At 36.9% G+C, this 27,987-nt stretch overlaps 2 protein-coding genes across 2 annotated transcripts; one reads left to right on the top strand and one right to left on the bottom strand.

Moving 5' to 3' along the window:
* Positions 1-519: 519 nt before the first annotated feature.
* Positions 520-15,575, bottom strand: Srp68 (signal recognition particle 68). The gene is made up of 12 exons (XM_053790383.2): positions 15,416-15,575; positions 12,536-12,716; positions 11,971-12,127; positions 11,297-11,433; positions 9,650-9,827; positions 9,102-9,191; positions 7,240-7,389; positions 6,686-6,838; positions 5,608-5,768; positions 4,555-4,666; positions 4,272-4,406; positions 520-2,489 (listed from the first exon to the last, which is right to left on the bottom strand). The coding sequence occupies exons 1-12, from the start codon at positions 15,510-15,512 to the stop codon at positions 2,235-2,237; spliced, it is 1,806 nt and encodes a 601-aa protein (XP_053646358.1). The 5' UTR covers positions 15,513-15,575; the 3' UTR covers positions 520-2,234.
* A 3,548-nt stretch (positions 15,576-19,123) lies between these two features.
* Positions 19,124-26,075, top strand: mRpS33 (mitochondrial ribosomal protein S33). The gene is made up of 4 exons (XM_053790385.2): positions 19,124-19,248; positions 22,647-22,809; positions 25,275-25,389; positions 25,887-26,075. Exons 2-4 carry the CDS (start codon positions 22,673-22,675, stop codon positions 25,998-26,000), a joined length of 366 nt encoding a protein of 121 aa, XP_053646360.1. The 5' UTR covers positions 19,124-19,248; positions 22,647-22,672; the 3' UTR covers positions 26,001-26,075.
* The last annotated feature ends 1,912 nt before the right edge of the window (positions 26,076-27,987 follow it).

Raw genomic sequence — 27,987 nt, 5'->3', positions numbered from 1 at the left:
TTCGAAAATCAGCTTTCACGTAATATTCTCAAGGTCAAGGTCAAAGGCAGGCTCTGGCTTACGCTTAAGCAGTTGTTTACTAACATTGTTACAACTGCTTGGAAAAACCGTCCCCTCAAAGGTTCCTTGACGCTGATGAGGGACTCCTTTATCTAGGGAATTTAATCTGTGCTCCAGTTCCCTGAATTGAGTCTGACTACCTTCCATAACCCCTCCCCCACATGCACTATAATCCTACAGGTTTAGTGCTCCCCCTGTGATTATAATTATAATAATTGGAAACATTGTCTTGCATGCTTTACTTACTCGCAAGCCTTACATGCCGGAAAATATGGTATGACCAACATCGTTTTTTCATTATATACTGACAATATACCACTAAACCCAAATAAGGTATTCAGAACTGTCCCAAAAACTAAATTATTATATCAAAGTACATGTATATTGTCAGGTCGTGCTGTTGCATGCAATCATCTTCACTGCCCATTTAAGTCTTAGGTGTTTAAATAAAACACATGGTTTCTCAGAAAGTTAAAATCCAGGGTAAATTTACACACGTGGCCTGCAGATCACATGAAACCACTGCACTTACACTGTTTCCAAAGAGCTAAACCCATGACACAAGTCAGTGGTATGGGTGACAACAATCATTAATAAATTTAGTAAGGTTAGCAGTGAACCTCACCTGTTATGTACCGCTACCTTCTCACTAATTATTATAATCAAAAAGAAGCGCTAAGCCACAAGGGCTATACAGCTCCTTCTCACCAAAATAGTGATGCCCCTCACTGGTTTACAGATTCAGGGGTAATTACATTCATGGAAGAGTACTAAATCCATGGGGTTACAATTTATGAGTTTAGCACTTTATTTGATTATAATATAATTTATCATATAATTTATAATAGTATTCAGGGAAAGCACTAAACCCACAGGAGTCAACCATTGCTACACTTGCAGTTTCCACTGGTGGCATGGTAAAGGTTGGAAGGTTTGAGATTTGAAGAGCACTTTAACCTGGGTGATCATTCAGTGCTTTTTCCAAAAAAATATATAACACAAACTAGAAAAAAAAATTTATTAGAATGAATCACAAACAAATACCTGCACACCAGGCTAAAATAAACAGCATTAGTTGCAAATCCCATTAAACTTACAATATCAAGACCCCTATAATTTTTCAGGGACCCCTACAAGCATCCAGGTAATTATAAAAAACCATGATGAAAGGAAAAAGGCCTCAGAGCTGAGCCAAAAGTTGTTACATTTGTAGGGAAGTGCTAAACCCATAAAGGTCATACAGCACCTGTTAAATGGAAAAACACATTCAAGGAAGGCAGGGTCAAGTTCAGTTCCTTGAATCATGAGTTCCTCACTGGCATCAAGGCACCTCCCTTAAAATGGGCAAAAAATTGTGTTCCACAGTCAGCTGCAAACCACAAGCTACATACAGGGAAGCAGGTAGCTATATTGGCATGGTAAATCCTTGCCTATATGGAACATATCACTGGAGCATGGAATTCCTACACCACTTAAATTAATTGTAAAGGTAAATTAAAAAAATTGCTACCAGCTATTTTTTTATCAAAATGATCCAATTGCTTAACAATTTATTAACATTTCTCAACAATATTTTGAATATAAATTAATGAAGATATTACCCTTCAAAGCATTCTTATAGTGAAGAACAATATCAATTTCTGTAATACACTGACAGGATAATTCCTACATCCTGACTCCTCATAAGATTCATTGCATACCCATTTATTTTCAGACAAGAGGCTACTTTTCTGGAACTTAGGCAATTCTGCCATAATTTATTTTCTGGTAAAAAAAATCTTACACTTTTATTTTCTTGAATAAAGTAATTAGAGGCAGCCTTGAAAAAATATAAAAAAAATATAAGTTTATATTAAATGCAAACCACACTGGGTAGTGTCTTATTTATCAGAATCACCTTTGTTTCTATTGTAAAAGATTAAGTGTAAGATTTGTACCCAAGGGGTCACTTTTTATTACAAAAAATCAGCAGAAGGCACATCATAAACAATATCTTTCATATCTTGAAGAACAAATCAGCAACTCTTCTACAATAAATTTCTTATTCATAATCATACAGTTCATTCATCCCACAAGCATCTGCAATACTAATAACTCCAAAGCATTCTTTGTAGTGTTAACAAAAATACTAGCAACCTTTAAAGATAAATATTTTTTTTCATTATAAAATAAAATTACTTTTTGCTACCCCATCCACCCCAGAGACCTTTAACCAAGCCAGTAAGGCCACCAACAGATGCTCCCGGTGCTTGCTTCTTAGTTTCAATTTTATCATCGAGTGAAGGAAATTCAACATGATTAAGAGCAAGATCAAAGAACAAGGGTTTACATGGCACGGACTTCATGGGTGATGGCACTTGAACTACACAAGCATTGCTAGAAGTCAAACTTGGGTCTTCAACATATTCGTCCAAACGGTCGATAAGCATCTGCCAAAAAAATTAATTAAAAATTATTAAATTCAATTTTATTTAAAAAACTATTACAATTACTGTTAACAGATTGAACACATTTCCATTAAAAATTCCTTATAACAAAATAAAACACAAAGTTATTTAAGCTATTACAATTACTACTGCATCTTGCACATTATATGAAAAATTTATAGCAAAACACAAAAAAGACGAAACCAAGAACTTGACAATAATGTACATATTAGTGTACAGAAAAATAAGGATACAGACTTTGCATATATAAAATAACTGCCATAAACTTTTATTATATAAATGGAATATGCTCTTCAGGCCCTCACAAAAGTAAGTCGGCAAAATGTGTTAAACATCCAATATTATATTTTTATAAAAACTTAAAAACTGGGTAAATTTTAATTCATTCTACCTGTATTAAGGTAAAGATGTTTTGACTGTGGTGGTAGTGGTATTGGTCATCATTGTGGGTAAAGATGTTGGAAAAGTGAAGAAAAAGAAAGATAGGAGGAGGATATTGAAACACTTGCTTCCTTTGCCAGGAAACACAATACTTTATCTTTCTTCTGTGTATCTATCAAAAATGTTTTAAAGAGAACTTGAAATGTGGTAACAGTTGCCAGCAAACAAAAGCAAGCAAGTGAAAGTGAGGGGAGACAATATTAGAACATTTCAAGTGCCTGCTGATACCACTAGACAATATGCTCCACATGTGAGAAAGCTACTGTTGTAAAGTTAACAATTAATACTGTATTGTCACATATGAAGACTTGTAATAATGTTGCACAAATGAAGTTAGCCACTAAAGCTGTGCTATTAGTCACCCTCCTTCACAGGCAACTGGATACAGTATGACATATACGGTACAAGATTCCTCCCTCAAATTTTAGTGTACAGTAACACAGTATTTCAGAATAGAGACTAAGTGCCTGAAAGAGTCTGATCACCGGTTAGGCATCTCTCCATCTAAAAGTTCTTGTTAAACAACCCACTCATTTTCTTTGTTACATTTTTTTTTTTTTTTTTACTTAGCATTAGCAATGGCTCTGACTCTGGGTGCACACCTCCCACCATGAGCCATGAGACAATGAGAAATCTAAGTTTTCACAGGTTCCCTTTCCAAGAGATGAAATCCAGGAACTATACACTTTGCTTGTAGCACAGGTTTACTGTGCAACTGAACCCTTTGATTCATATTTTTCAATTATCTAATATTTTTATTGAAGGCCCTCTGTATATAGCTATTTATTTCAGTTTTACCTGGAACATGCTCTCTAAATTGAAAACTGACTACAGAATTTTGTCCACTATGTGCTCAGGATTTCAAATGCCCATATCTTTCTTTTTCTGAATAATTAAATTTAAGTCAAATTTAAAAGGCCTCTGCAATGTAAAATCAGCCTAATTTTGTAAGAAAATTTATTTTGCAGAAAATTTAAAATATCTGCCAATTCAAAATTGACCAAACCTCTAGAACTTAACCCTGCAAATCTGAGTGTTTGACTACATTAAAATACTAAATTTTGTACGCAATTTTCCTTATGTAGACATCATACCATAGCTTTGCAAAAATTTAACCCAATGAAGAAAAAAACTTAATGAAATATAGTACATATTACTACCATTTACTGACAAATTTTACATAGGTTTATTACTGCTAGTAGCAGAACTGCATAATTACTAAGAATTGTCAAGAGGTCACCACCTAGGATGGGGAACAGTACAGCCACTTGATATATAAATACTTAAGCTCAAAAAAAAAAAAACATGAACACCATTAGTTACCTTCTTGTCCTTTATTGAAAGCTTTGTTACATTAGGAGTTGAAGAGTCTGAAGCAAGAATTGCTTGTGCATGGGCAGTAAACTTTTTGCTATCTACCAATGCAGACAAATTTTCAAGTCCTTTCACCATTGATGGCTGTTGAACAGAGCAAATAAGAATCCTTACAGATATTTTATATCATAATGATTTATGTTGCATTCACTTAGGGTTCAAGACTGTCAATAAATATAAGGAATATATGAATTAAATACAATGTATGGATTAAAAAACCACCTGCTCCTACCTTCATCTGACTCTTGTCTGCAGCTTTAATGTGGGCTAACGTTCTTTCATATAAAACGAGCGCCTCGGCCCATTTTTCCATCTTGACAAAACTCTCAGCCACAAAATAACACCTGTAGCAATGAATTAAATATGAGCGAAGGTTTCACAAAAAAAAGCAATACAGCACATAAAAATATAGTATTTTAGATAAGAAATGCAGTGGGACATCATCTACCACAGCATTTGTGGTAGATGATGTCCCATTTGACTAGAGGAGAAGTCATGTCTGAAGGCAATGTGTAGTTTGAATATTATGCAAAGAATTCATATCTTGGAGATTAAGAGGAGGTTAAGGGATGGAGCAAAATAGGATTACTTAGAGGGTGTATAAATCTGTAGTAGAGGGTAGGAGGGGTAGGGGTCATCCTAGGAAATGACAGAGTGACAGGGTAAAGGAGGTTTTGTGTGCAAGGAGCTGGGACATACAGCAGGCATGTGTGAGCATGTTAGATAGGAGTGAGTGGAGACAAATGGGTTTTGGGATTTGACGAGCTGTTGGAGTGTGAGCAAGGTAATATTTAGTGAAGGGATTCAGGGAAACCGGTTATTTTCATATAGTCGGACTTGAGTCCTGGAAATGGGAAGTACAATGCCTGCACTTTGAAGGAGGGGTTTGGGATATTGGCAGTTTGGAGGGATATGTTGTGTATCTTTATATGTGTATGCATCTAGACTGTTGTATTCTGAGCACCTCTGCAAAAACAGTGATAATGTGCGAGTGTGGTGAAAGTGTTGAATGATGATGAAAGTATTTTCTTTTTGGGGATTTTCTTTCTTTTTTGGGTCACCCTGCCTCGGTGGGAGACGGCCGACTTGTTGAAAAAAAAAAAAAAATTAAGGAAAACCAGTTATCCAGACCTGGGTCTTGGAGGTGGGAAGTACAATACTTGTACTCTAAAGGAGGGGGGTTTAGAATACTTGCTGTTTAGAGGGACATCTAAACTATCGTATCTGCATGCCTCTGGCAAGACAATGATAGTGTGAATGATGGAAGAGTTTTTTTCTGGGTCACCTGTGAGCTTTGTAGGTTGATATCTGGGCCTCAATGCTTTGCTTTAATTGTGAATCATCTTCTAATCCAGCCAAATGAGTAATTTCTTTCAGATTTTGGATGATAATTTCTTGCAAACGTACCAAATCTTGCAACTTGGGGGCTTTTTTTCCATCTTCAACCTGTAAATAGACAGATCCTATATATATACTTAACTTCATTTAGCACTTTTATACATGAAACTGAACAACACATGTATTCTTCTTAGATAATATCTTCTTTAACCCCTCTCAATGTCCATCATGTAGAACTATGTCATGAGCTCAACTCACGATAAATCATGATAATCATTCTGGTTTATATTTTATTATCAAATTTTTTGTAGTGATGAATTCAAAATGGAAGGCACATGTAATATAAGAGAGGCCTGGGGATGTGATTAATGAAGAGAGGAAATATTTTACTGCCTGGAATGTTTACAGTGTTTATTTTGGAGTTTTAAAAACAAAAATATCTTAATTTTCCATAAAACTGGCCAAATTATTGATCTCTGCACATTTTACAGGGTAGTTTTGATACTTGAATGGGTGGTTTCTTGTGCTCAATCAATAGACTGGTAGGTATACTAGTGAAATAGCTAAAAATTTGGTTGAACTGACTTATAGAACTGGTTTAAAATAGAACTCAAGAGTCAGCAAAATCACTAATGCATAAACTGCACCCAGATCGCTTACTTTGCATCTGCGTAATTCTTCATAAAATTATCAAGTCTCATTTGGAAAACCAAACAGGTAACTGTTACATACTGTATGCTATACAGGGAAAGACTACACATAGCAGCTGTTGCTGCTCTTTTCTTCTCCCTTTTCTCCCTTCCCATCCCCTCTCCCAAAATAAGAGCTTCAGAAAAAGCATACAATCAAAAATGAAGTCAGTTGAAAATGAAAGCAATAAATATATGCAGATTGAATGTGCATACATAGAAGTTTGCAAAATTTACCGGTATGCCATCATACATGAACACGAGAATAAAAGGACCACTGATCAGCCACAGGTACATTAATCACAGATTACACTAAGTGTAAACACTATGACATACCGTAATTTCCCCAGAGACAATCTTCTGGTATGTTTCTACAAGAGCAACATTGCGGAGAACAGTGAGGTTGAGTCGGTGATATGACAAGTAAGTATGAAGAAAGTGCAGAGGTGATACTGGGCCCTCAGTGGCCAATTGTCTGGGTTTAAAGGTCTGAAAAGACAAAAAAAATTCAAAATGTTTTAACCATTTACTACCAGAAATAATGAAATCAAATGCTGTATACAGATAGACAATGTACATTAGTAATTTCAAACATTACAGTTACCATTCAGATTACTTTTTCATTAAATACACGAAAAACCCGCATATAGGAGAGAGGAACTTACGCCAATGTTTCAGTCCAACTTGGACCATTTACAAAGTCACACTAACAGAAAGGAGAGAAGGTCCAAGTCGGACTGAAACATCATCATAAGCTCCTCTCTCCTATGTGTGGGTTATTTGTGTATTCCCCCAGTCATGGTATTGTGCCTTGTTGTTCATTACTTTCTCAGTTTCAAACATATTATTTACAAAATTCAACAGTAACAGTTGAAAACAGTTGTCCTTACAGGATCATTCTTAAGGTCATCTCGCACCAACTGGAGGGCATCTTTACACTCCATCAACAGTTTGTCCAACATTTCAACACGCTCATCTGCACTGGTGGTTTTATCCAATTCTTCATGGATCAGACCCTCATTGAGCAAGAAGAGACGAACCTAAAACGGAGAAAAATGGACATTAGTCATATTTAAGAATTCATCAACTTAACCAGACAATGAACCTAATGCTCAAGAATAAATCCCTAAGATCGTACTCTGATATCACCCCTTTTGTGTTGAATACCAGGTTTGTACAAGCTGTTACGAGAGTGTCTAATTCCAATAGCCAGAGAGGCAAGCAATTGTTCAAATGTGCATCCACTTGCCAAACCTTTCAAAATTTTCTTTATATTTTTCTAACACACTGGCCATCTCCCACTAACATAAGGTAACCCAAAAGAAAAAACACTTTCACCATCATTCACTTTATCACTGTCTTGCCAGAGGCATGCCATCAGAAGCTCTTCCAAACTGCAAATATCTCCTCCTCTCCTGCAGAGTGCAGGCATGTACTTCCCACCTCCAGGACTCGAGTACAAACATTTCAGTAGAATTTTAAGACTTATTTTTCGTCAAAACTGAACAAACGCACTGTGTCCACACCACTACATCACACTGTACATAAAACAGTGATGTTCAACAGCTCTTCAATTTACATGAAGAAAGAAGCCTTTCCACATACCTAAAACCTGGAATCATTCTTTTATTACTTACCTATATTTCACCAGTATATAACAGTTTAGATTCAATACTCCTTTCATATTATTACTAAAATTAGAATTCATCTGGTCAGTTCATTACATTATGAGAAAATTATTCATCATTGCAATATTACAGGAGATGAAGTGCAAGATCCTTCTTCCATAAGCCATGAGTGTCGCAAGAAGTGACTAAAATGCTGGGAGCAAGTAACCCACCTTCCTGTAAAATTTATTAAACATAAAAAGAAGAAATTTTCATTTCTTCTTTTTCAGGTCACCCTACCTTGGTGGAAGATGGCCATTGTGTTAAAAAAAAAAAATCTAGACACATACAGTAGAATCCCCCATATGAAAGTTAAGACACAGAATCCCCCATATCCAATGATTCGATATCTACAGTTTCAGTTATCCACAGTTTACTGTGGCCCAAAAATACCTCTTAATTTTTTCATAAAAATGGCTCCAAAGTGCAAAACTAGAGAAGCTGACAGTTCTTCAAAGCCTAAGAGAAGCCATGAAGCACTTCCCGTAAGTAAAAAAGTGATAATTCTCCACATATTGTGCATAATTTACCAATTAAACTTTATAACAAGTATGTATAGGACCTATATATAGGGTTTGCTACTATCCACAGTTTCGGGATCCACAGCAGATCCTTGGAACTTATCCCCCGCAGATACAGGGGGTCCTACTCAGTGGCAGCTCATCCATCCATAGGAGCTGCAATCTCTCCAGATGCTCACTGCCAGACGTATGACTTCATCAACCTTACGCTAAAATAATTTGCAACTGACAAATATATTACAGAAAAAATCTGTTTTCAATGTATTTATAAGCGAATTTCTTTTTTTGTTGTTTAAACGAGATAACAAATTATTAAAAATAGAAGTTTGATGTTACACAAATAACCTGCACATAAAAGAGAGAAGCTTACAAAGTGTGACTTTGTAAATGGTCCAAGTCGGACCGAAACGTCGTTGTAAGCTTCTCTCTTTTATGTGCGGGTTATTTGTGTATCATTCCAGTCACGGTACTGTGCCTTTTTTTGTTATTTATAGAAGTTTGATGTGGTACGATAGTGTAGATATTACTGGCGCTATGAGCCGCCACTGGTCCTACTGTACTTACTTTCTCATGTTTGACTGCTACAGTACGGCCTTTCCAGGTCACTTCACTCAATGTAGCTGCCTGTCTCTCCCGAGCTGCTACAAGCAGATTCTGTCGAGTAATAAAGAATGCAGATAATGTGCTATCTAAAAATAATAAATTTGTAAATGATATTGCTAACATTTAATTTGTAAATTTGATTTCTTTTCGTAACTAGGCTGATAATGGCCATTAAGTTTTAAAAATATACAAAAATCTCAATACCAAACATCCTAGCCATTTATAAAATACAAAACCAATACAAAGGAACACCTCACAATGCAGTTATGAATCATGAAGCTTACATCAGAGTACCAACAAATCAGTCTCCCAACAAAATAATCAATAATAACAATAATAATAATAATAATATTTTATTTCAGCATGATACAATCTTTGCACAGAGATGGGTGACATTTAGGTGTGTATACAAAAAGCCCATAGTTATACAGAGCATTTCAGGCAATGTTTTTTCAACAAAAAATCACTTACACCTACAAGTAAATGAAAGCAAAAAAGTTATTACTAACATCTAGCTTGTCGCCAAGAGCTTCATTTCCTCGCATGGCTAATAACGTATCCGTGGCAGATCTGTCTCCCAGGTGATGCCGACAAAATCTTAGTTTAACCTCCAGCTCCTGCAGCCGGCCAGCATACACCTCCACTTCATCCTCTGAAACTGCATCTTTTAACTTGCTATAGATTGCTCTGCAAAAAGAAAATGAAATTTCAAGGCTAAGTTTATCTGTATAGAAATAGCATATGCATGTGTGAATGAGTACCTATTTATTCTTAACTATCTTCAGTTGCAATAACAGAGTTAGGCTCTGCCTGAAATGTAGAACAAATTCCACAGTCTTATTTTTTCAAAGTGAAAAAATAAATAAAATCTGCCCCACATAATAAAAAAAATATTATATCGGAAATCTGAGGATACTGTACAGAAATATGATTAAGATATTTAAGATGTTATAATCTTGAATTAAGCATCAGTGGGAGACTGCCAGCATGATTAAATAAATTACAACACAATTAGAGTACTGTACTTTATTTATAAATAGCAACAGTGGTTTCATCATCACTATCTAGAATACTATTGCTTGGCAGAAACACATTCTCATCATGTGACTAAGAATGATACTAAGTGCATTCTCTGTTTTATAAACGGATACATTATTTTGTGATAACAAATTTTACACAAATGTGCTAAAGTGGAATCTAATTTGAACCCATTATAATTTTTCAGTACTCAACATACAGTTTTTTTCCTACCCAATTGTCCACATGGACATACAACATGTCAGTATACATATATACATCACACCCAGTTTAAAGTTTAGGGTGTAATAATAAAAATTTCATAATATCCCATAGGAATTTAAATAGTAAGACTTGTCATATGATCTATGTATGAAATTACTAATTACTTACCATATTACTTTTTTATTAACACACTGGCTGATTCCCACCAAGGCAGGGTGGCCCGAAAAAGAAAAACTTTCACCATCATTCACTCCATCAGTCTTGCCAGAAGGGTGCTTTACACTAGTTTATAAAACTGCAACATTAACACCCCTCCTTCAGAGTGCAGGCACTGTACTTCCCATCTCCAGGACTCAAGTCCGGCCTGCCGGTTTCCCTGAATCCCTTCATAAATGTTACTTTGCTCACACTCCAACAGTACGTCAAGTATTAAAAACCATTTGTCTCCATTCACTCCTATCAAACACGCTCAGGCATGCCTGCTGGAAATCCAATCTTCATCAACATTTAACAATTCCTCAAAATATTCCCTCCATCTTCCCAATACCTCTAACTCTCCATTTAACAACTCTCCTCTCCTATTTTTAACTGACAAATCCATTTGTTCTCTAGGCTTCCTTAACTTGTTAATCTCACTCCAAAACTTTTTCTTATTTTCAACAAAATTTGTTGACAACATCTCACCCACTCTCTCATTTGCTCTCTTTTTACATTGCTTCACCACTCTCTTAACCTCTCTCTTTTTCTCCATATACTCTTTCTTCCTTGCATCACTTCTACTTTGTAAAAACTTCTCATATGCTAACTTTTTCTCCCTTACTACTCTCTTTACACTTACCATGAACCACAAAAATAGCTGCAGGCACATTCATATAAATATTATTGTATGAACAAAAAGTTGATACAATACTTACAAGGCCTTATTGAAGAATTCAACTGGCTTAGCCCACTCGTGAGTCCAGTCAGCCAATTCAAATAATACAGTACCCTGTAGCCAGGCTGAGTATCCTTGCACCTCCAGTTGCGTTCTTGCATCACACACTCCACTCTCCTATCCATAAACCAGAGAGAGGGAGATAAGCAACATGCTACACAAAAACAGTAATAAAACCTTAGGTTATAACCTTTCTCTAAACATAGAAGGCAATTAGAGCAATTCATATTTCAGACAAGTAACTCGCAATTAACTCCCTGACCATTAACAACTTGCTTCACATTAGCCCAGGACAGCCTGAGGCTTCATCTAAAGTTCCATCATCAATTTGTTTTCTATAAATGGTTCCAACCATGGCATTGCGCCATTTAGTCTAAAATTAGAAGAAGTTCATTAAACATTTCTGTAGCTTGTAACAAATAGCATTAGAGTTGCCCAAAGACTGATGTTCCTATTTTGCCCCAAATACTAATATCTTTGAATTCTAACTGAAAGCTAAAGAGGAATATGTTTAAAAATTCTACAATCTCCACTGCCTCCAGCATCCTCCTCACTACAACCTTTAAAACCCATGCTTCACACCCTTTTAAGAGTGTTGATATCACTATACTCAATACATTCAGTTAAAATTTATATACTGTACTTAAAACTTACCTCGACAAGCTTTTCAAAATTTGCAACATATTTTGCAGCATTTCGAAGTTTGTTACGCATTGAAAACTTTTTCCGAGGATCTTGCTGGCTCTCCTCTTTTAACTGCATTGCATACGCCCAATAGCGTTCTATTGTCATAAGAGGAATATAGAGAAACCTGGTGGACATTTAGAAAGCAGCACATTATTATTTACTTATAATCAAATAAAGAATTATAATTAAAACAATTTATCTGCATTTCTCATTAGTCCCAAAATTCATCCAGCTGCAAGAATTTTTTATTTTCACTAATATTAATAATGAGATTATTTAGTGTGACTGGTATATTTACACCAGGATCAACTACTTAGCATTTTCCCGTTTTATTTTTAATGTACCTTAGCTGCTATGCCAGAGCTGAAAAATTAACTATCATATGGTACCAAAAAGTTTACATAAATATCATTGGGAATAGAGCCCTAATCTTCATCTGTATTTTCACAGGGAATGCAAATACAATAATACATAGTTTTGAACTTTTCATAGTGACAAACCATGAACATGCACCACTATTTGCAAGGCTTACCTATCATCCTTAATAACATCTACTGTCACAATCTTCTTGCGAAAGTTTTTTCTATCACCCTGGATAAAATCGAGATTCTTGCGTAAACGACGTATCCGCCTGCTGCAATACTGCCTATACAACTGATAATCACTGTGTCGTAATCCATGAGTAAGTTGAGCTTCTCGCACTGCGCTTAGAACTGCAATGCCAAAAACGTTTATTATTACCAAGTATTTAATCTCTTATTTCAGAAACTGTAGTGTGTATAGTATAAGAATCAAGTTATGGATGAAATTCTATCAGATTATTAGCTCTAAAAATAATGAATATCCAACACATAATTTGGGCAACAAAGCACTCATCATGTTCAATGACCCAATGGCATAATAGCAATTCATTTAGATTTGCTATTGTGCAATATTCTTTCCATTTGTAACTCCGTATACAGTAAATATTGTATAAGATGCAGTATATGGTCACCTTGTGTTACTGGTACAGTTCATAAGTGCAATGAAGATTCTTATTATGGGGAATTGAGTTTAATACATCTGTTAAGGGCCTAGAAATTATATACAGTACAGCATAAAACAAAGAAACATTTGTTTATTAGACACATGTTCTTTAGCTGCAATTAAAGCTCACTGATAAAGCTCAATAAACAAATTAAAAGCTACAGGTGTTTCTCATAATGAACTAACAATAAATTTTCCTATTAGGATAACATAGTATAATAAATAATCAACACATGAATTTTCAAATCATAAAATCATATTTTCAACTTTAGCATGGCCTTGGTCCTAAAATAAAAGACAAAAGTCGTCAATATTATAATAATGTTGGTAGAATTACCAATATGTTAGGTACAAGGACACACATGCAACTAATGCCACAATAAAATGTCACAGTAGTTGGACATATCCTTTTACCTAACAGTCTTCAATACTGCAAGTGACTGTTCGGAATATACACATGTAAATGAGATCTCTAAAAGGACCACAGTGGACTTATTCATATATCATATCATATACATCCATACAGACTATATGCAATATGTATTTTATCAGAGGCAGACCTGTGAAAATAAAACAATGCACATACTATATTCATAAAACACAAAAACACACTGCAATAACAAAGACACACAAAATAGTACAAATTTCTATTATTCACTCTGCTGAAGCATTCTTATTTCAACTAGGAAATGCTAACCCTGTTTGTGTTAGCTATATACAGTGGACCCCCGCATAACGATCACCTCCGAATGCGACCAATTATGTAAGTGTATTTATGTAAGTGCGTTTGTACGTGTATGTTTGGGGGTCTGAAATGGACTAATCTACTTCACAATATTCCTTATGGGAACAAATTCGGTCAGTACTGGCACCTGAACATACTTCTGGAGTGAAAAAATATCGTTAACCGGGGGTCCACTGTACTTCCTTGGGAAAGGAAGATAATCAGACTTGATTCGAGGAAAGGGAAGTTTTTTTTTTTTTTTTTTTCAACAAGTCGGCCGTCTCCCACCAAGGCAGGGTGACCCAAAAAAGAAAGAAAATCCCCAAAAAGAAAATACTTTCATCATCATTCAACACTTTCACCACACTCGCACATTATCACTGTTTTTGCAGAGGTGCTCAGAATACAACAGTTTAGAAGCATACACATATAAAGATACACAACATATCCCTCCAAACTGCCAATATCCCAAACCCCTCCTAGGTAATTTACACACGTTACTATGATAATTGTTCTTATGTGTACCTGTACTTAAATACACTTTCTTACTAACATTAATATATAAACTTCCACTCTTTCATGTGTGTCATCTACTTGTCTGCTCGCTGCTTTTTCAAACTTGCCCATAATAGGAGCGGCAAAAGATTATCATCACATTATGAGGGGGGAGGCACTAAACCCATGAGGTCATAATGCCTGAGGGAATCGGAGACAATCGGGTTTGATTTAAGGGAAGGCCAGATCCAATTCCTTGGATCAAACACTCCCTCACTGGTATCAAAGCACCCCTAAGGGAAGAACCAATAATAGAAGCTCCTTATAATTAACAGAAAAGCAAACAAAACTGTAGAGTATCATCCTAAATTGTACTAAACCTAAGTTTTGATTTGCATTATGAGCAGTCGTGTTGAATAGCTAAACCCACAGGGGTTATATAGCATCTACGAAATGAAGCTATTCTGGTTTGACCTAAGAAATGAAAGGATATATGCCAGCAACTCTTAATTTCTTAAATACAGAACCTTCAACAGAATAAAAAAAGCTTTATAATAATGGAGGAGCGCTAAACCTGTAGGGTTATACAGCGCATTCAACAGAATAAAGTCAACCCCTCCAAGTCAACCAGTCTAAACATTTAACTATGTTTATATCAGTACATTGACATTATACATGTAGTTATTATCATAACTATGAGCTAAACCCACAAGGGTCAACATGGATATTAATAAACTGCCAAGATATAACCCAGGATAACCCAACATAGACAAATACTTAAGGCAGGTATAAATGGCCATTAAAATGGAGTCTTCACACAATGGTGGCGATTTCTACTCACTAGACTTACAAAAAAAATTAAAATTTTAATAGTCATTTGAGAAAATCATGGAATGTTGTAGTGTTAACGAGGGGCTCTTGATTTAGGGAATTGGATCTGTGCTCCAGTTCCCCGAATTAAGCCTGAATGCCTTCCACCCCCCCCCCCAGGCGCTGTATAATCCTCCGGGTTTAGCGCTTCCCCTTGATTATAATAATAATATAGTGTTAATAGTGAGAGCAGCAGCACCAGATGCTTGACGTCTGTCATACCCGCCCTGGTAGAACACCTGACTAAATGCCCCTCACACCGGTACATTCCTGCCCCCCACACCACCACATATATACCCTTCAAGGTGTAGAGAGCCTGGTCTTTGTGTGGGTGATGTTCCCGTTCAGCTGGAGGGATGTCACTCTCTGTCATGATGGTGTGGGTGTCCGCCATCACTCTGCCAACACTGCCGCCATCTCTCGCTCCTTACTATCAACTACTGCCAAATCCTCACACTTGTCTCCTTCACCCGCTAAACTCAAACTTCTGTGGGGATTAAACCATACCACGGGCGGGGTTTGAACCCGCGATCAGATTATTATTATTATAATCAAGGGGGAAGCGCTAAACCCGGAGGATTATACAGCGCCTGGGGGGGAATGTGGAAGGCATTCAGGCTTAATTCGGGGAACTGGAGCACAGATCCAATTCCCTAAATCAAGAGCCCCTCACCAACATCAAGGAACCTTCCTTGAGGAGACCCGCGATTAGAGAGTCTCAAAACTCCAGACCGTCGTGTCATTACGATTTCGTGAGTTCTGTAGGGATTATACACTCCCAGGTCCCTTTAATGCTTATTTTAGGCATTAAAGTACTCTTGGCTGGTGATGAATAGGTGACAGGACCCAAATGGAAATAAGTCACGGTCTGACTTTTTTTGGGTTGTCCTAGGGTTTTTACACATATGCTGCTATATATGATAATCTATATAACTGTATTTGGGTATAGCTGAATAAACTTACTTACTGACAGGCAGTCTTAATGACCCTCGTGAAGTTCTCGCTTCACACGCTGAGTGTCCGGGTTTGATTCCCGGCGAGGGTTGAAATATTGGGCGCGTTTCCTTAAATCGGTTGTCTATGTTCACCCATCAATAAAATGGGTACCTGGGAGTTAGTCGACTGGTGTGGGTCGCATCCTGGGACAAAATTGACCTTATTTGCTGGAAATGTTCTGCATAACAAGTGGCTTTCTATATAGTATGTCACTGATGTCAGCTACGACTGTATACCATATTTCCAAAGCTAGTCATAGCATGAACCAGTTCAAGAAGAGAGCCTAAATGTGCCTAATGAACGTAGTGACAGAAAAGGAGGACATTGATTTTTTATCTTTATAGCTAACACACACGTAAATAAAAATAACTCATTTTACCTTAATCCTAGTATATCCCCTTTATAGTATAATTATAAAAAATATCTCCTTTACAGTATAATAATAAGGTATTAAAGGACCCCAAAGGAAATAAGTCACTTTGATTTATGTAACTGTATTTGTGTATACCTGAACAAACTTACTTGGTCCCTATTTTAGGAATTAAGGTTATACTCTTGACCGGTGATGAATAAGTGAGAGGCAGCCTTAATGACCCTCTTACTGATGTGTGTCTCAGGAGAAATACGTGGAACTTTGTTCACCTTAAGCAAGTCAGTAAGTTTATTTAGGTATAGGTCCACATGAATATAATTATTATACATAGTGTGAAAAACAAATCATTAAATATTCACTAATTACATATCCGGTTCGAAGGACCAAAGGCTTAATTTTTTGAAAAAATATTATTGTATTATTAGCAAATCACCTGCAGTAGGCTTACAGGGCATTACCTGAATTATTAAGTGCAAGTAATTTGGTTGAGGTAAGTGAGACTTGAGTCACAGTAAGTCATTGAACTGCAACTCCGCCGACTGCCCACTTCCTCGCTTTTGTGGAAAATACTGTATATATTTTCAAGAAATTCAGTATTTATATGTAAATAGATGGCCATACTGTATTTAATAATATTTATGTCATAAAAAACGGAAAGCCTGCGTCTGCGCAGACGACACTCGCCATCTTGGTTTTGAATTGGATACAACGTTAATGTAATGGGAAGAATTTTTCGTGCTCTAGAGGTTAAAATTGTGTTGACACCTCTCAAATAGGAGGCGAAATTGTTGGATGTGCATTCCTGCATAACTTGAGATATCAGACGACTGGACAAGACAGCTCCAGGAACCTCAGATAAGCTCTCTAGATTTGTGTATAATTCTGGCCAGTGTTTTCATAAATTTAGTTAGTGAGGTTTTTCTGAGCATGATACAACTTAATATCCAGTCAAATTGGTGAGTGATATTAAGATATATTTTCCTTTTGTTATGTATATGTGAATTTATATATAATCATTTTTTAATATACAGTCCACAAATTTATATATTTACGAGAATTCCTGATGTATAATTCATTTAATTAATAGGTCCAGAGCAACTTGTGGATATGACAGTGGTAGGTATCGAAGGGGGACATTTTTGCGACCTAGGTGTCCCAAATTCCTACTTGTTTAACTGATAAATAATAATTATCTATGTTCATTTACTGTTATGTACATAATTATACATACAGATAAATGCAATTTTCCACAGCTTTCACAAAAAGCTAGACCTGACATTAAATTAATAATTATAATATTAAAACTAGTTACTCTGGTAAAATTACAATTAGGTAGACTGTATAGGATTAGGCTTGCTTGCTGGGTCCACAAAAGTATAATTATTAGTACAATACATATAATCCAATGGTATTATTAGAAAAGAACTTCGTATTACCACTTACCATTCAGTTATTGTAGATGGATCACACCCCAACACCTGCCTAACATCTAGACCCTACACTTGCCATCTAAGTCTAAATGCACTTCCTTGTGAGTTACGTCTGCATATCTTATTTCGCCATCCACACATAATTCTTGAGGTCCTGCAAATTTCTTGTCTATATTCTTCAGCAGGAGACATTAGCACGGGTTCCTATTACAAATTCAGGCCGAAACACCTCGTTTTGCCCAAAAGTATTCAACTGCCTACCAGCATACATAAGGGGGATTACCAATAGACGTCTGGCTGTCTTCAAGAGGGAGCTGGACTGACACCTAAAGTCAATACTTGACAAACTGAGCTGTAACTCGTACGTAGGTTTACGTGCAGCCAGCAGTAACAGCCTGGTTGATCAGGTCCTGAGCCACCACGAGGCCTGGTCACAGACCAGGCCGCAAGGGCGTTGACCCCTGAAACCCTCTCCAGGTATACTGTAGGTAAAACTAGGGACCTCTATGGGAATAAGGACCCCCACTGGAAATAAGTCACTGATTTTTTTTTTTGGGGGGGGGGTTATTCTATGAAATCTACATATTTATTTATTTATTTATTTATTTATTTATTTATTTATTTGAGCATGATATAGAGAAGTACAAAGGAATACAGTTATTAAAGTGCAACATGCCAAAGCCCCTTGTATGCAGAGCATTATGGGCAGCTTAAAATTAACTTAAGATTAACTAAGCAATGATATATTCAGGGGTAAAAACATTATTGTAAACAGATAACAATTTAGCACAAATGAGTATTACAAAGACAGGTCATATGGTCATTTACTGCGTTGCTGAGCATTCAGTAGAATGGAGTATTCTGTTAGGTAATGTAATTAAAAAATAACAAAGTTTGATTGGGTCATATGCTGATATGTATGATAATTTATGTAACTGTATTTATTTGTACCTGTACCTGAATAAACTTACTTAAATAAAACTTTATTTTTTAAAAGGGTGGAGGGGTAAGCCAGTGGAAGGCTTCGGTCAGATGACTTATACAAAAATAACCAAACTTACAAGTATTAAGAAAGGACACCAATGGAAATAAATCACTTTGACTTTTCTGGGTTAACCTAGGCTCTCTACACATATGCTGCTATATATGATAATCCATGTAACTGTATTTGTGTTTACCTGAATAAAATTACTGACTTACTTAGTAGTGTATACCTGAATAAAGTGACTTATCAGGGGTTCGGGCGGTAGTGTGCTGGCGGCTCCTCGCGCTGTTGCAACCCTTAACTCCCAAAACAATATTGACGCTGGTTTTTGCTTCACCAGTTATAAGTAAGTTTATTTAGGTACAGGTGCACGTGTATACAATTATTATGCATAGTAATATGTGTAAATTACTTAGGGTAACCCCCAAAAGCTTAAGTGACTTGTTTTCATTGGGGTCTTTGGTTTCCATTGGGGTCCTTGGTTTCCATTGGGGGTCTTTGGTTTTCCATTGGGGGTCTTTGGTTTTCCATTGGGGGTCCTTGGTTTTCCATTGGGGGTCCTTGGTTTCCATTGGGGTCCTTGGTTTTCCATTGGGGATCCTTGGTTTCCATTGGGGTCCTTGGTTTTCCATTGGGGTCCTTCCTAGAATTGAACCCAATTGCCTCATATCTCCCAGGAGTTCTATAACCCCGAAAGGTTTAGTGCTTTATAGGATATTTTTATCAGTTTTAGTCCGGTTTTGGAGGAGACATAGTGTTCTGCCCTGGGCACCAGGGCCTTTGTATTTCTATGGGTTTTAAGAACGCTGGGTTTTTTTTTCTTGTTTGCTTACCAAAACTTAAACATCTGATTTTTTCAGCTCTCTGGGTAAAATGAGATAATGCTTCAAGCGTCAAGAAAACCCAACTCTGTAGCAGAACCCCAAAGGAAATCAAAAAGTCCTCGATGATGCACTGACTTTCGTCAGGCCCGGTGACCTGGTGGCTAAAGCTCCCGCTTCACACACGGAGGGCCCGGGTTCGATTCCCGGCGGGTGGAAGCATTTCGACACGTTTCCTTACACCTATTGTCCTGTTCACCTAGCAGCAAATAGGTACCTGGGTGTTAGTCGACTGGTGTGGGTCGCATTCTAGTGGACAAGATTGAGGAGCCCAATGGAAATAAGTTAGACAGTCCTCAATGACACACTGACTTTCTTGGGTTATCCTGGATGGCTAACCCTTTGGGGTTAAAAATCCAAACGAAATCTTATCTTATCTTATCCTGGGTGGCTAACCCTCCGGGTTAAAAAGTCTCAACAAAATCTTATCTTAACTTTGGTTCCAAACTGAAGGCCCCAGGTTTGATCCTGAGGAAAAATGGACATATTGGTCATGTGTCCTTACATCTGCTGCCCTTTTAGGCTAGCAGTATATAAGTACCAAGGTGTTTGTTTCCTGTACTGTGCCAAAACAAAAGCATTCACATTGCTAAACTCACAAACTAGTATTTAGTCACTTAGCCATAATACCAACTTACCTCATAATTTGTAATATTTTAAAATAAAGAATTAAACTAAGTCTGCCCGAAATGCCTAGCCATGCTAGGCGTTCTAGTGGTACACTCTGTAATCATTATTATTTAACTACATGTAAACCACACAACAACCAAATTCTGTAAATTCAACATTGTAATCTTTATAGAGAATAAACTTTGAATTTGAATTTGAATTTGGATCAGGTGGCAGCACCATCAGCTTACAACTGAAGGTCCTGGGCTCAAACCCGGGATTGAAAACGGACGTAGTATTTTCTTACACCAGTTGACTTAGTAGTAAGTAGGTGCCTGGGTGTTAATCACCATACACCTGCTGTCCCTGTTCACCTAGCAGTAAGTTGGTACCTGTTTTGGGTCATTCTGGGTACAAGAATCATGAAGCCCCAAGTGTAAATAAGGGACACAGTTGACTTTCCTGGTTTGTCCTTGGTTACTAATTCTTCAGCTGAATAATTCAAATAAATTCTTTACATTGTACTAGCCCCTTCCAGTCAAACATCCACAAACAATTTTTTTAGTGTATGTATTTAAAAATGCCATATTCTGTACTGTGTAATTCTCAGGTTGTTGTATTAGAATTGCTGTATACCTTATTGTATAATGATTTTTTATAACTGTTGATGTAAATATTTTAAATTATGGTCTATTTCTACTGCCATTTAAAATCTTAGTAATACCAATCATCCAAGGCACTTTCAACAAAATAAACTTCACATAGTAGTTAGAGGGCACAGTATCCCACTAAGTAATGAGGATTTTTTTTTTTTTAACAAGTTGGCCGTCTCCCACCGCTGCAGGGTGACCCAAAAAGAAAGAAAATCCCCAAAAAGAAAATACTTTGATCATTCAACACTTTCACCTCACTCTTACATAATCACTGTTTTTGCAGAGGTGCTCAGAACACAACAGTTTAGAAGCATATACGTACTATAAAGATACACAACATATTCCTCCAAACTGCCAATATCCCAAACCCCTCCTTTAAAGTGCAGGCATTGTACTTCCCATTTCCAGTACTCAAGTCCGGCTATATAAAAATAACCAGTTTCCCTAAATCCCTTCACTAAATATTACCCTGCTCACACTCCAACAGATCGTCAGGTCCCAAGTACCATTCATCCCCATTCACTCCTATCTAACACGCTCACGCACGCTTGCTGGAAGTCCAAGCCCCTCGCCCACAAAACCTCCTTTACCCCCTCCCTCCAACCTTTTTGAGGACGACCCCTACCCCGCCTTCCTTCCCCTACAGATTTATATGCTTTCCATGTCATTCTGCTTTGATCCATTCTCTCTAAATGACCAAACCACCTCAACAACCCCTCTTCAGCCCTCTGACTAATACTTTTATTAACTCCACACCTTCTCCTAATTTCCACACTCCGAATTTTCTGCATAATATTCACACCACACATTGCCCTTAGACAGGACATCTCCACTGCCTCCAACTGCCTCCTCACTGCAGCATTTACAACCCAAGCTTCACACCCATATAAAAGTGTTGGTACCACTTTACTTTCATACATTCCCTTCTTTGCCTCCATAGATATTGTTTTTTGTGTCCACATATACATGTACCTCAATGCACCACTCGCCTCTTTTCCTTCATCAGTTCTATGGTTAACCTCATCCTTCATACATCCATCCGCTGACATGTCAACTCCCAAATATCTGAAAACATTCACTTCTTCCATACACCTCTCCAATTTGATATCCAAGTTTTCTTTATCTAAATCATTTGATACCCTCATCACCTTACTTTTTTCTGTGTTCACTTTCAACTTTCTACCCTTACACACTGTAACTTTTTTGCTTTTTGAAATTTTGAAATTTATTCTTGAATTATGTTTTAGGCTGTATAAGTATATAGACAGTTTCTACCCTTAAGAATTTCTTTTCAGTTTTAAAAGATAACCACAGCACTTATTCATCAAACAACCATATTCACAAAATCTAAGCATATGATCTAAATACACATTACAAAGAAATAATGATGTATGTGGTGAATCTTGGAAGCCTTGTTTTCTTATTTTCCTAGTATTTTTGGCTTGGTTTGCAAGTTTTTGAAAATCCAGAGTTTGTGGTGCCCTGCTGTACATTGTGTGACAGTAATAAGCCATGTTATCATTATTGCTTCTAATTTTTTTTATTAATATTAGGCTTAATTGCTCTTTAATAATTAATAATTTTAAATTGTTTATTTCAAGGTAAACAAGGTATCAGAGCATAAAGGATGGCATCAAAGTTACCAGTTGCATCTGGATTATATAAGTATGCAAGGATAACAGCAAACACGACCAATTATGCCAAGAGAATGAACCGCCTCAGCAATCACATCTTTGGGGAGGTTGTTAGAACAACTGACTCTCCGTAAGTGCTTTTTGCAGGACCTTGTGCGAGTTTTGGTGTCATCCATTTTATTGGTAAAGCCTTGAATTTCCCATGTGTCAAAGTTGTCTCCCCCCCCCCCCCCCCCCCCCCCAAAAAAAAAAAAGTCTTATGTTACTGAGGCTTTTACCTTCAATGCATCATTTAATACTTTCTTACCAACTACATATTTATTTCCAAAATTTGCTTTGCTTATACATAATCTATTTTAGTATCATTATTTTCATAAGAAAAACACTCAGTAAGGATCATACAGTGCTACTTTTGTTTTTAATAATGTCTGTTCAAGTTGCTTAGTGTTGCTGTTTTGTAGTTGGGTTCAATTTTTTTTAGTGCCTTTGCATGTGTTAAAATGTTTGTCAGTGGGTAATATTAATTTAAGCATGACTGTGAATTTAGAGCAATAAAAAATTAGTAGAAAATACAGAATTGTGTTTCAAGAGATGACAGACTATAAGAATATTTGTAAAATCTTGTTTAAGCTATTTTCCATTGTGAGTAGATGATTTGTTTTTTTTTTTGTTTTTTCTCAACAAGTCGGCCGTCTCCCACCGAGGCAGGGTGACCCAAAAAAGAAAGAAAATCCCCAAAAAGAAAATACTTTCATCATCATTCAACACTTTCACCACACTCACACATTATCACTGCTTTTGCAGAGGTGCTCAGAATATAACAGTTTAGAAGCATATACGTATAAAGATACACAACATATCCCTCCAAACCGCCAATATCCCAAACCCCTCCTTTAAAGTGCAGGCATTGTACTTCCCATTTCCAGGACTCAAGTCCGACTATATGAACATAACCGGTTTCCCTGAATCCCTTCACTAAATATTACCCTGCTCACACTCCAACAGATCGTCAGGTCCCAAGTATCATTCGCCTCCATTCACTCCTATCTAACACGCTCATGCACGCTTGCTGGAAACCCAAGCCCCTAGCCCACAAAACCTCCTTTACCCCCTCTTTCCAACCCTTTCGAGGACGACCCCTACCCCTCCTTCCTTCCCCTACAGATTTACAGTATACTCAGTAAACTTATTCCTCTATAATTTTTACAATCTCTTTTGTCCCCTTTCCCTTTATATAAAGGGACTATACATGCTCTCCGCCAATCCCTAGGTACCTTCCCCTCTTTCATACATTTATTAAACAAAAGTACCAACCACTCCAACACTATATCCCCCCCTGCTTTTATTAACATTTCTGTCATGATCCCATCAGTTCCAGCTGCTTTACCCCCTTTCATTCTACGTAATGCCTCACATACCTCCACCACACTTACATTCTGCTCTTCTTCACTCCTAAAAGATGGTATACCTCCCTGGCCAGTGCATGAAATTACCGCCTCCCTTTCTTCCTCAACATTTAAAAGTTCCTCAAAATATTCTCTCCATCTACCTAATACCTCCCTCTCCCCATCTACTAACTCCCCTACTCTGTTTTTAACTGACAAATCCATACTTTCCCTAGGCTTTCTTAACTTGTTTAACTCGCTCCAAAATTTTTTCTTATTTTCATTAAAATTTCTTGACAGTGCCTCTCCCACTCTTTCATCTGCTCTCCTTTTGCACTCTCTCACCACTCTCTTCACCTTTCTTTTACTCTCCATATACTCGGCTCTTCTTATAACACTTCTGCTTTGTAAAAACCTCTCGTAAGCTACCTTTTTCTCTTTTATCACACCCTTTACTTCATCATTCCACCAATCACTCCTCTTTCCTCCTGCCCCCACCCTCCTATAACCACAAACTTCTGCCCCACATTCTAATACTGCATTTTTAAAACTATTCCAACCCTCTTCATCCCCCCCACTACTCATCTTTGCACTAGCCCACCTTTCTGCCAATAGTCGCTTATATCTCGCCCGAACTTCCTCCTCCCTTAGTTTATACACTTTCACCTCCCTCTTACTTGTTGTTGCCACCTTCCTCTTTTCCCATCTACCTCTTACTCTAACTGTAGCTACAACTAAATAATGATCCGATATATCAGTTGCCCCTCTATAAACATGTACATCCTGGAGCCTACCCATCAACCTTTTATCCACCAATACATAATCTAACAAACTACTTTCATTACGTGCTACATCATACCTTGTATATTTATTTATCTTCTTTTTCATAAAATATGTATTACTTATTACCAAATTTCTTTCTACACATAGCTCAATTAAAGGCTCCCCATTTACATTCACCCCTGGCATCCCAAATTTACCTACTACTCCCTCTATAACATTTTTACCCACTTTAGCATTGAAATCCCCAACCACCATTACTCTCACACTTGATTCAAAACTCCCCACGCATTCACTCAACATTTAACTTTGAATATAAGCAAATGGCTGCTTTCTTCATGTTCACTTTTCTTGAGGTAAAAATAGCTAAATAATATTATGGCTTAACTTTTATGACATTTTAAAGCTCTATAATAAATATTTTTTCTAGGTCAATGCGTGTAGTAAAAATATTCAGTGAGAAACCCCTAGACCTACGACCTGAAATCACAGACTACTATCCTCGTCATAATGAAACTCATCTTTTAATGTCTCTTCTTAGAAAGGTATGTTATGCAAATTTTAAATGAATGAATACAGGTATCCCCTGTTATTTGCTGTAGATATGTTCCAGGCTCTTGGCATCTATATTATGCTCAATCAGGCCATAAACAAAAATTAGAAGGCAGTGTGGAGGTATGAAGATGTAATTCAGATGTAGAAGAGGTGTTGCAATAGTTTGATAGTTTATAGGATAAAAGAGAACAGGTAAAGTATAAGACTGTATAAATCCTGGATGTAAATAGCATGGGTAGAGGCTGTCTCAGGTAGAGCTGAAGGGAGTAAAGGAGGTTTTGACTGGTAGTGGCTTGAGCATTCAGCAGTCATATTTGAGCATATTAGATTGAAGCAAGTGGTGGTTAGTGGTTTTTGGGATTTGATTTGCTATTGGAGTGTGAGCAAGGTATTCACTAAAAAGATTAGCTAGAAGCGAGTACTTGGGGCGAGAAGTACTGCTTATAAATTTACTAGTAGATTTAATAGTTCAAAAATTTATTTTCAGTATGGACTGTATCGAGATGAACACCAAGACTTCAAGGAAGAGATAAGAAGACTAAGAATTCTGCGTGGAAAAGCTAAACCAAAGAAAGGAGAAGGCAAAAGAACAAATAAGTAAAGCCAAATACCATAAAATGTTTAAAAAAGCAGATGGAATTTTGTTAACAAACATGTAAATAAAGCATCAACCTTTTGTTTCTTTTACTCTACCAAAGGTTTGACCATATTTACAAAAAGTAACAGTTGTAGCATTCTACACTTTATGCATGACTTGCGTATGGTAATAGAAACGAACTCTTCAATGGGAGCTCTTTGATGGTGTGTCGAGTTCTAGCAGTGCTGAACCCTTCAACACACCAAGAGCTAAACCCTGTGGGTTTAGCACTTGATTTTAATTATAATAATAATGAAGGGTTCTAGGTAAAAATAAGTCAAGCTACTGTTCGTAGTACAGTACACCAAAATATCTAAAAATAACTGCATATGCCCATCAGATGTTTAATTTTCGGTGAGCAGCAAGTACAGAACAGTTAAGAAAATATTGAAGAATGACGACTACACGCACAATATTTATTTTTATTGACATATCGGCTGTTTCCCACCAAGGTAGGGTGGTCCGAAAAAGAAAATCTTTCATCATCATTCAGTCTATCACTGTCTTGCCAGAGGCGAGCTTACACTACAGGTGTAAAACTGCAACATTAACACTCCTCCTTCAGAGTGCAAGCAGTGTAAACAATTTTTTTTTTTTCCTTTTAACAAGTCGGCTGTCTCCCACCGAGGCTAAACCAACATATCCCTTTTCTTATTTGTAACGATCCATCATAGTATTATCTTTAAACACAGCAAACCCCTTCGGATTATTAGACCTAGAGGGCTGTTAACTCAGGATAGCCCAAGGAGTCTAATCAATATAGCTCATTTCTACTGAGCACATTTGGTTCTCTTTCCCAGGATGATACCCACAACTGCTCTCTTCCAGGTACTTCACTGCTAGGTGAGCAGGGGCAGTAAGTGTAAGAAGACTTGTACTTAAATCGATTTGCCCAGAATTGAACCTAGATATTTTGGTTGTGAGCCGATGTACTACCACTGAGCTAAGAGTACACTACAGAAACACTAAAAGCTTGTCAGGTAAATTTAACCTACAAACATGTACTGGTATTTATTAATTTTTCCACTCTCAAACATTGTAAAATCCTTGACCCTCAAGGGAGGTTCCTTGACACTGGTGAAGAACTCTTGATCTAGAGAATTGGATCTGTGCTCCAGTTTCCTGAATTTAGCCTGAATACCCCCCATATCCCCTCCCCCACAGGCACTGTATAATCTTACAGGTTGAGTGCTTCCCCATTATAATAATAATGTAAAATCCTTGCAAAACAAAGTTTTTTACTAATAATAGAAACCTTGACAGTGATCTTTAATTTGGCATTTTCAAAGGTTTTACATATGCCAATGTTAACTATTATGATAATTATTATTATAATCATGGGGGAGCACTAAACCCATAGGATTATACAGTACTATTATGATAAAATTAATGGGGAAGCACTAAACCCATAGGGGTTACATAGTGCCTGGAGAATGAGAGGTAATCAGGTTCTATCCAAGGAAGAGGAGAAAAGCTCCAATTCCTTGGATCAAGAGGCTGTTACCAGCATCAAGGCACTCCTATTCAAGGGTGTGATCTACAAATCAGCTTATTTCCATTATAAAACTATGGTAACTCATGTATTTTTCTTGTACACATAGGAAACTTAATTAGCTTTATGCTCAGCAAATGAAAATATGTACCATAAAAATACCATAATCCTGACTTAATTGTGAGTTTACCTTCAGGAAACAACATTTTCAACACCACTCAGTGCTGCTGTTATACCATATACATACTGAGGAAGATGTACAACTGCTTGTGTGGGATGAATTGATTATTATTACTATTGAAAGCATTAAACCTGAAAGGGTTTAATGCACCTCTTATCCTCTATAGGCAAACTGTAGAGAATAATAGGTGCAGCAGATGACTACATTAGTCGAGAGTCTTATGTGACTAATAAGCTAATTTATCACTTCCCATGATTGACAGTGATTTATGGGCTACC

This window comes from Cherax quadricarinatus, chromosome 63 (genome assembly GCF_038502225.1).
Source record: "Cherax quadricarinatus isolate ZL_2023a chromosome 63, ASM3850222v1, whole genome shotgun sequence".
Classification (NCBI taxonomy): Eukaryota; Metazoa; Arthropoda; class Malacostraca; order Decapoda; family Parastacidae; genus Cherax; species Cherax quadricarinatus.
Note: the sequence above shows the minus strand (reverse complement) of the source record. Positions and strands in the feature narration are given on the sequence as shown.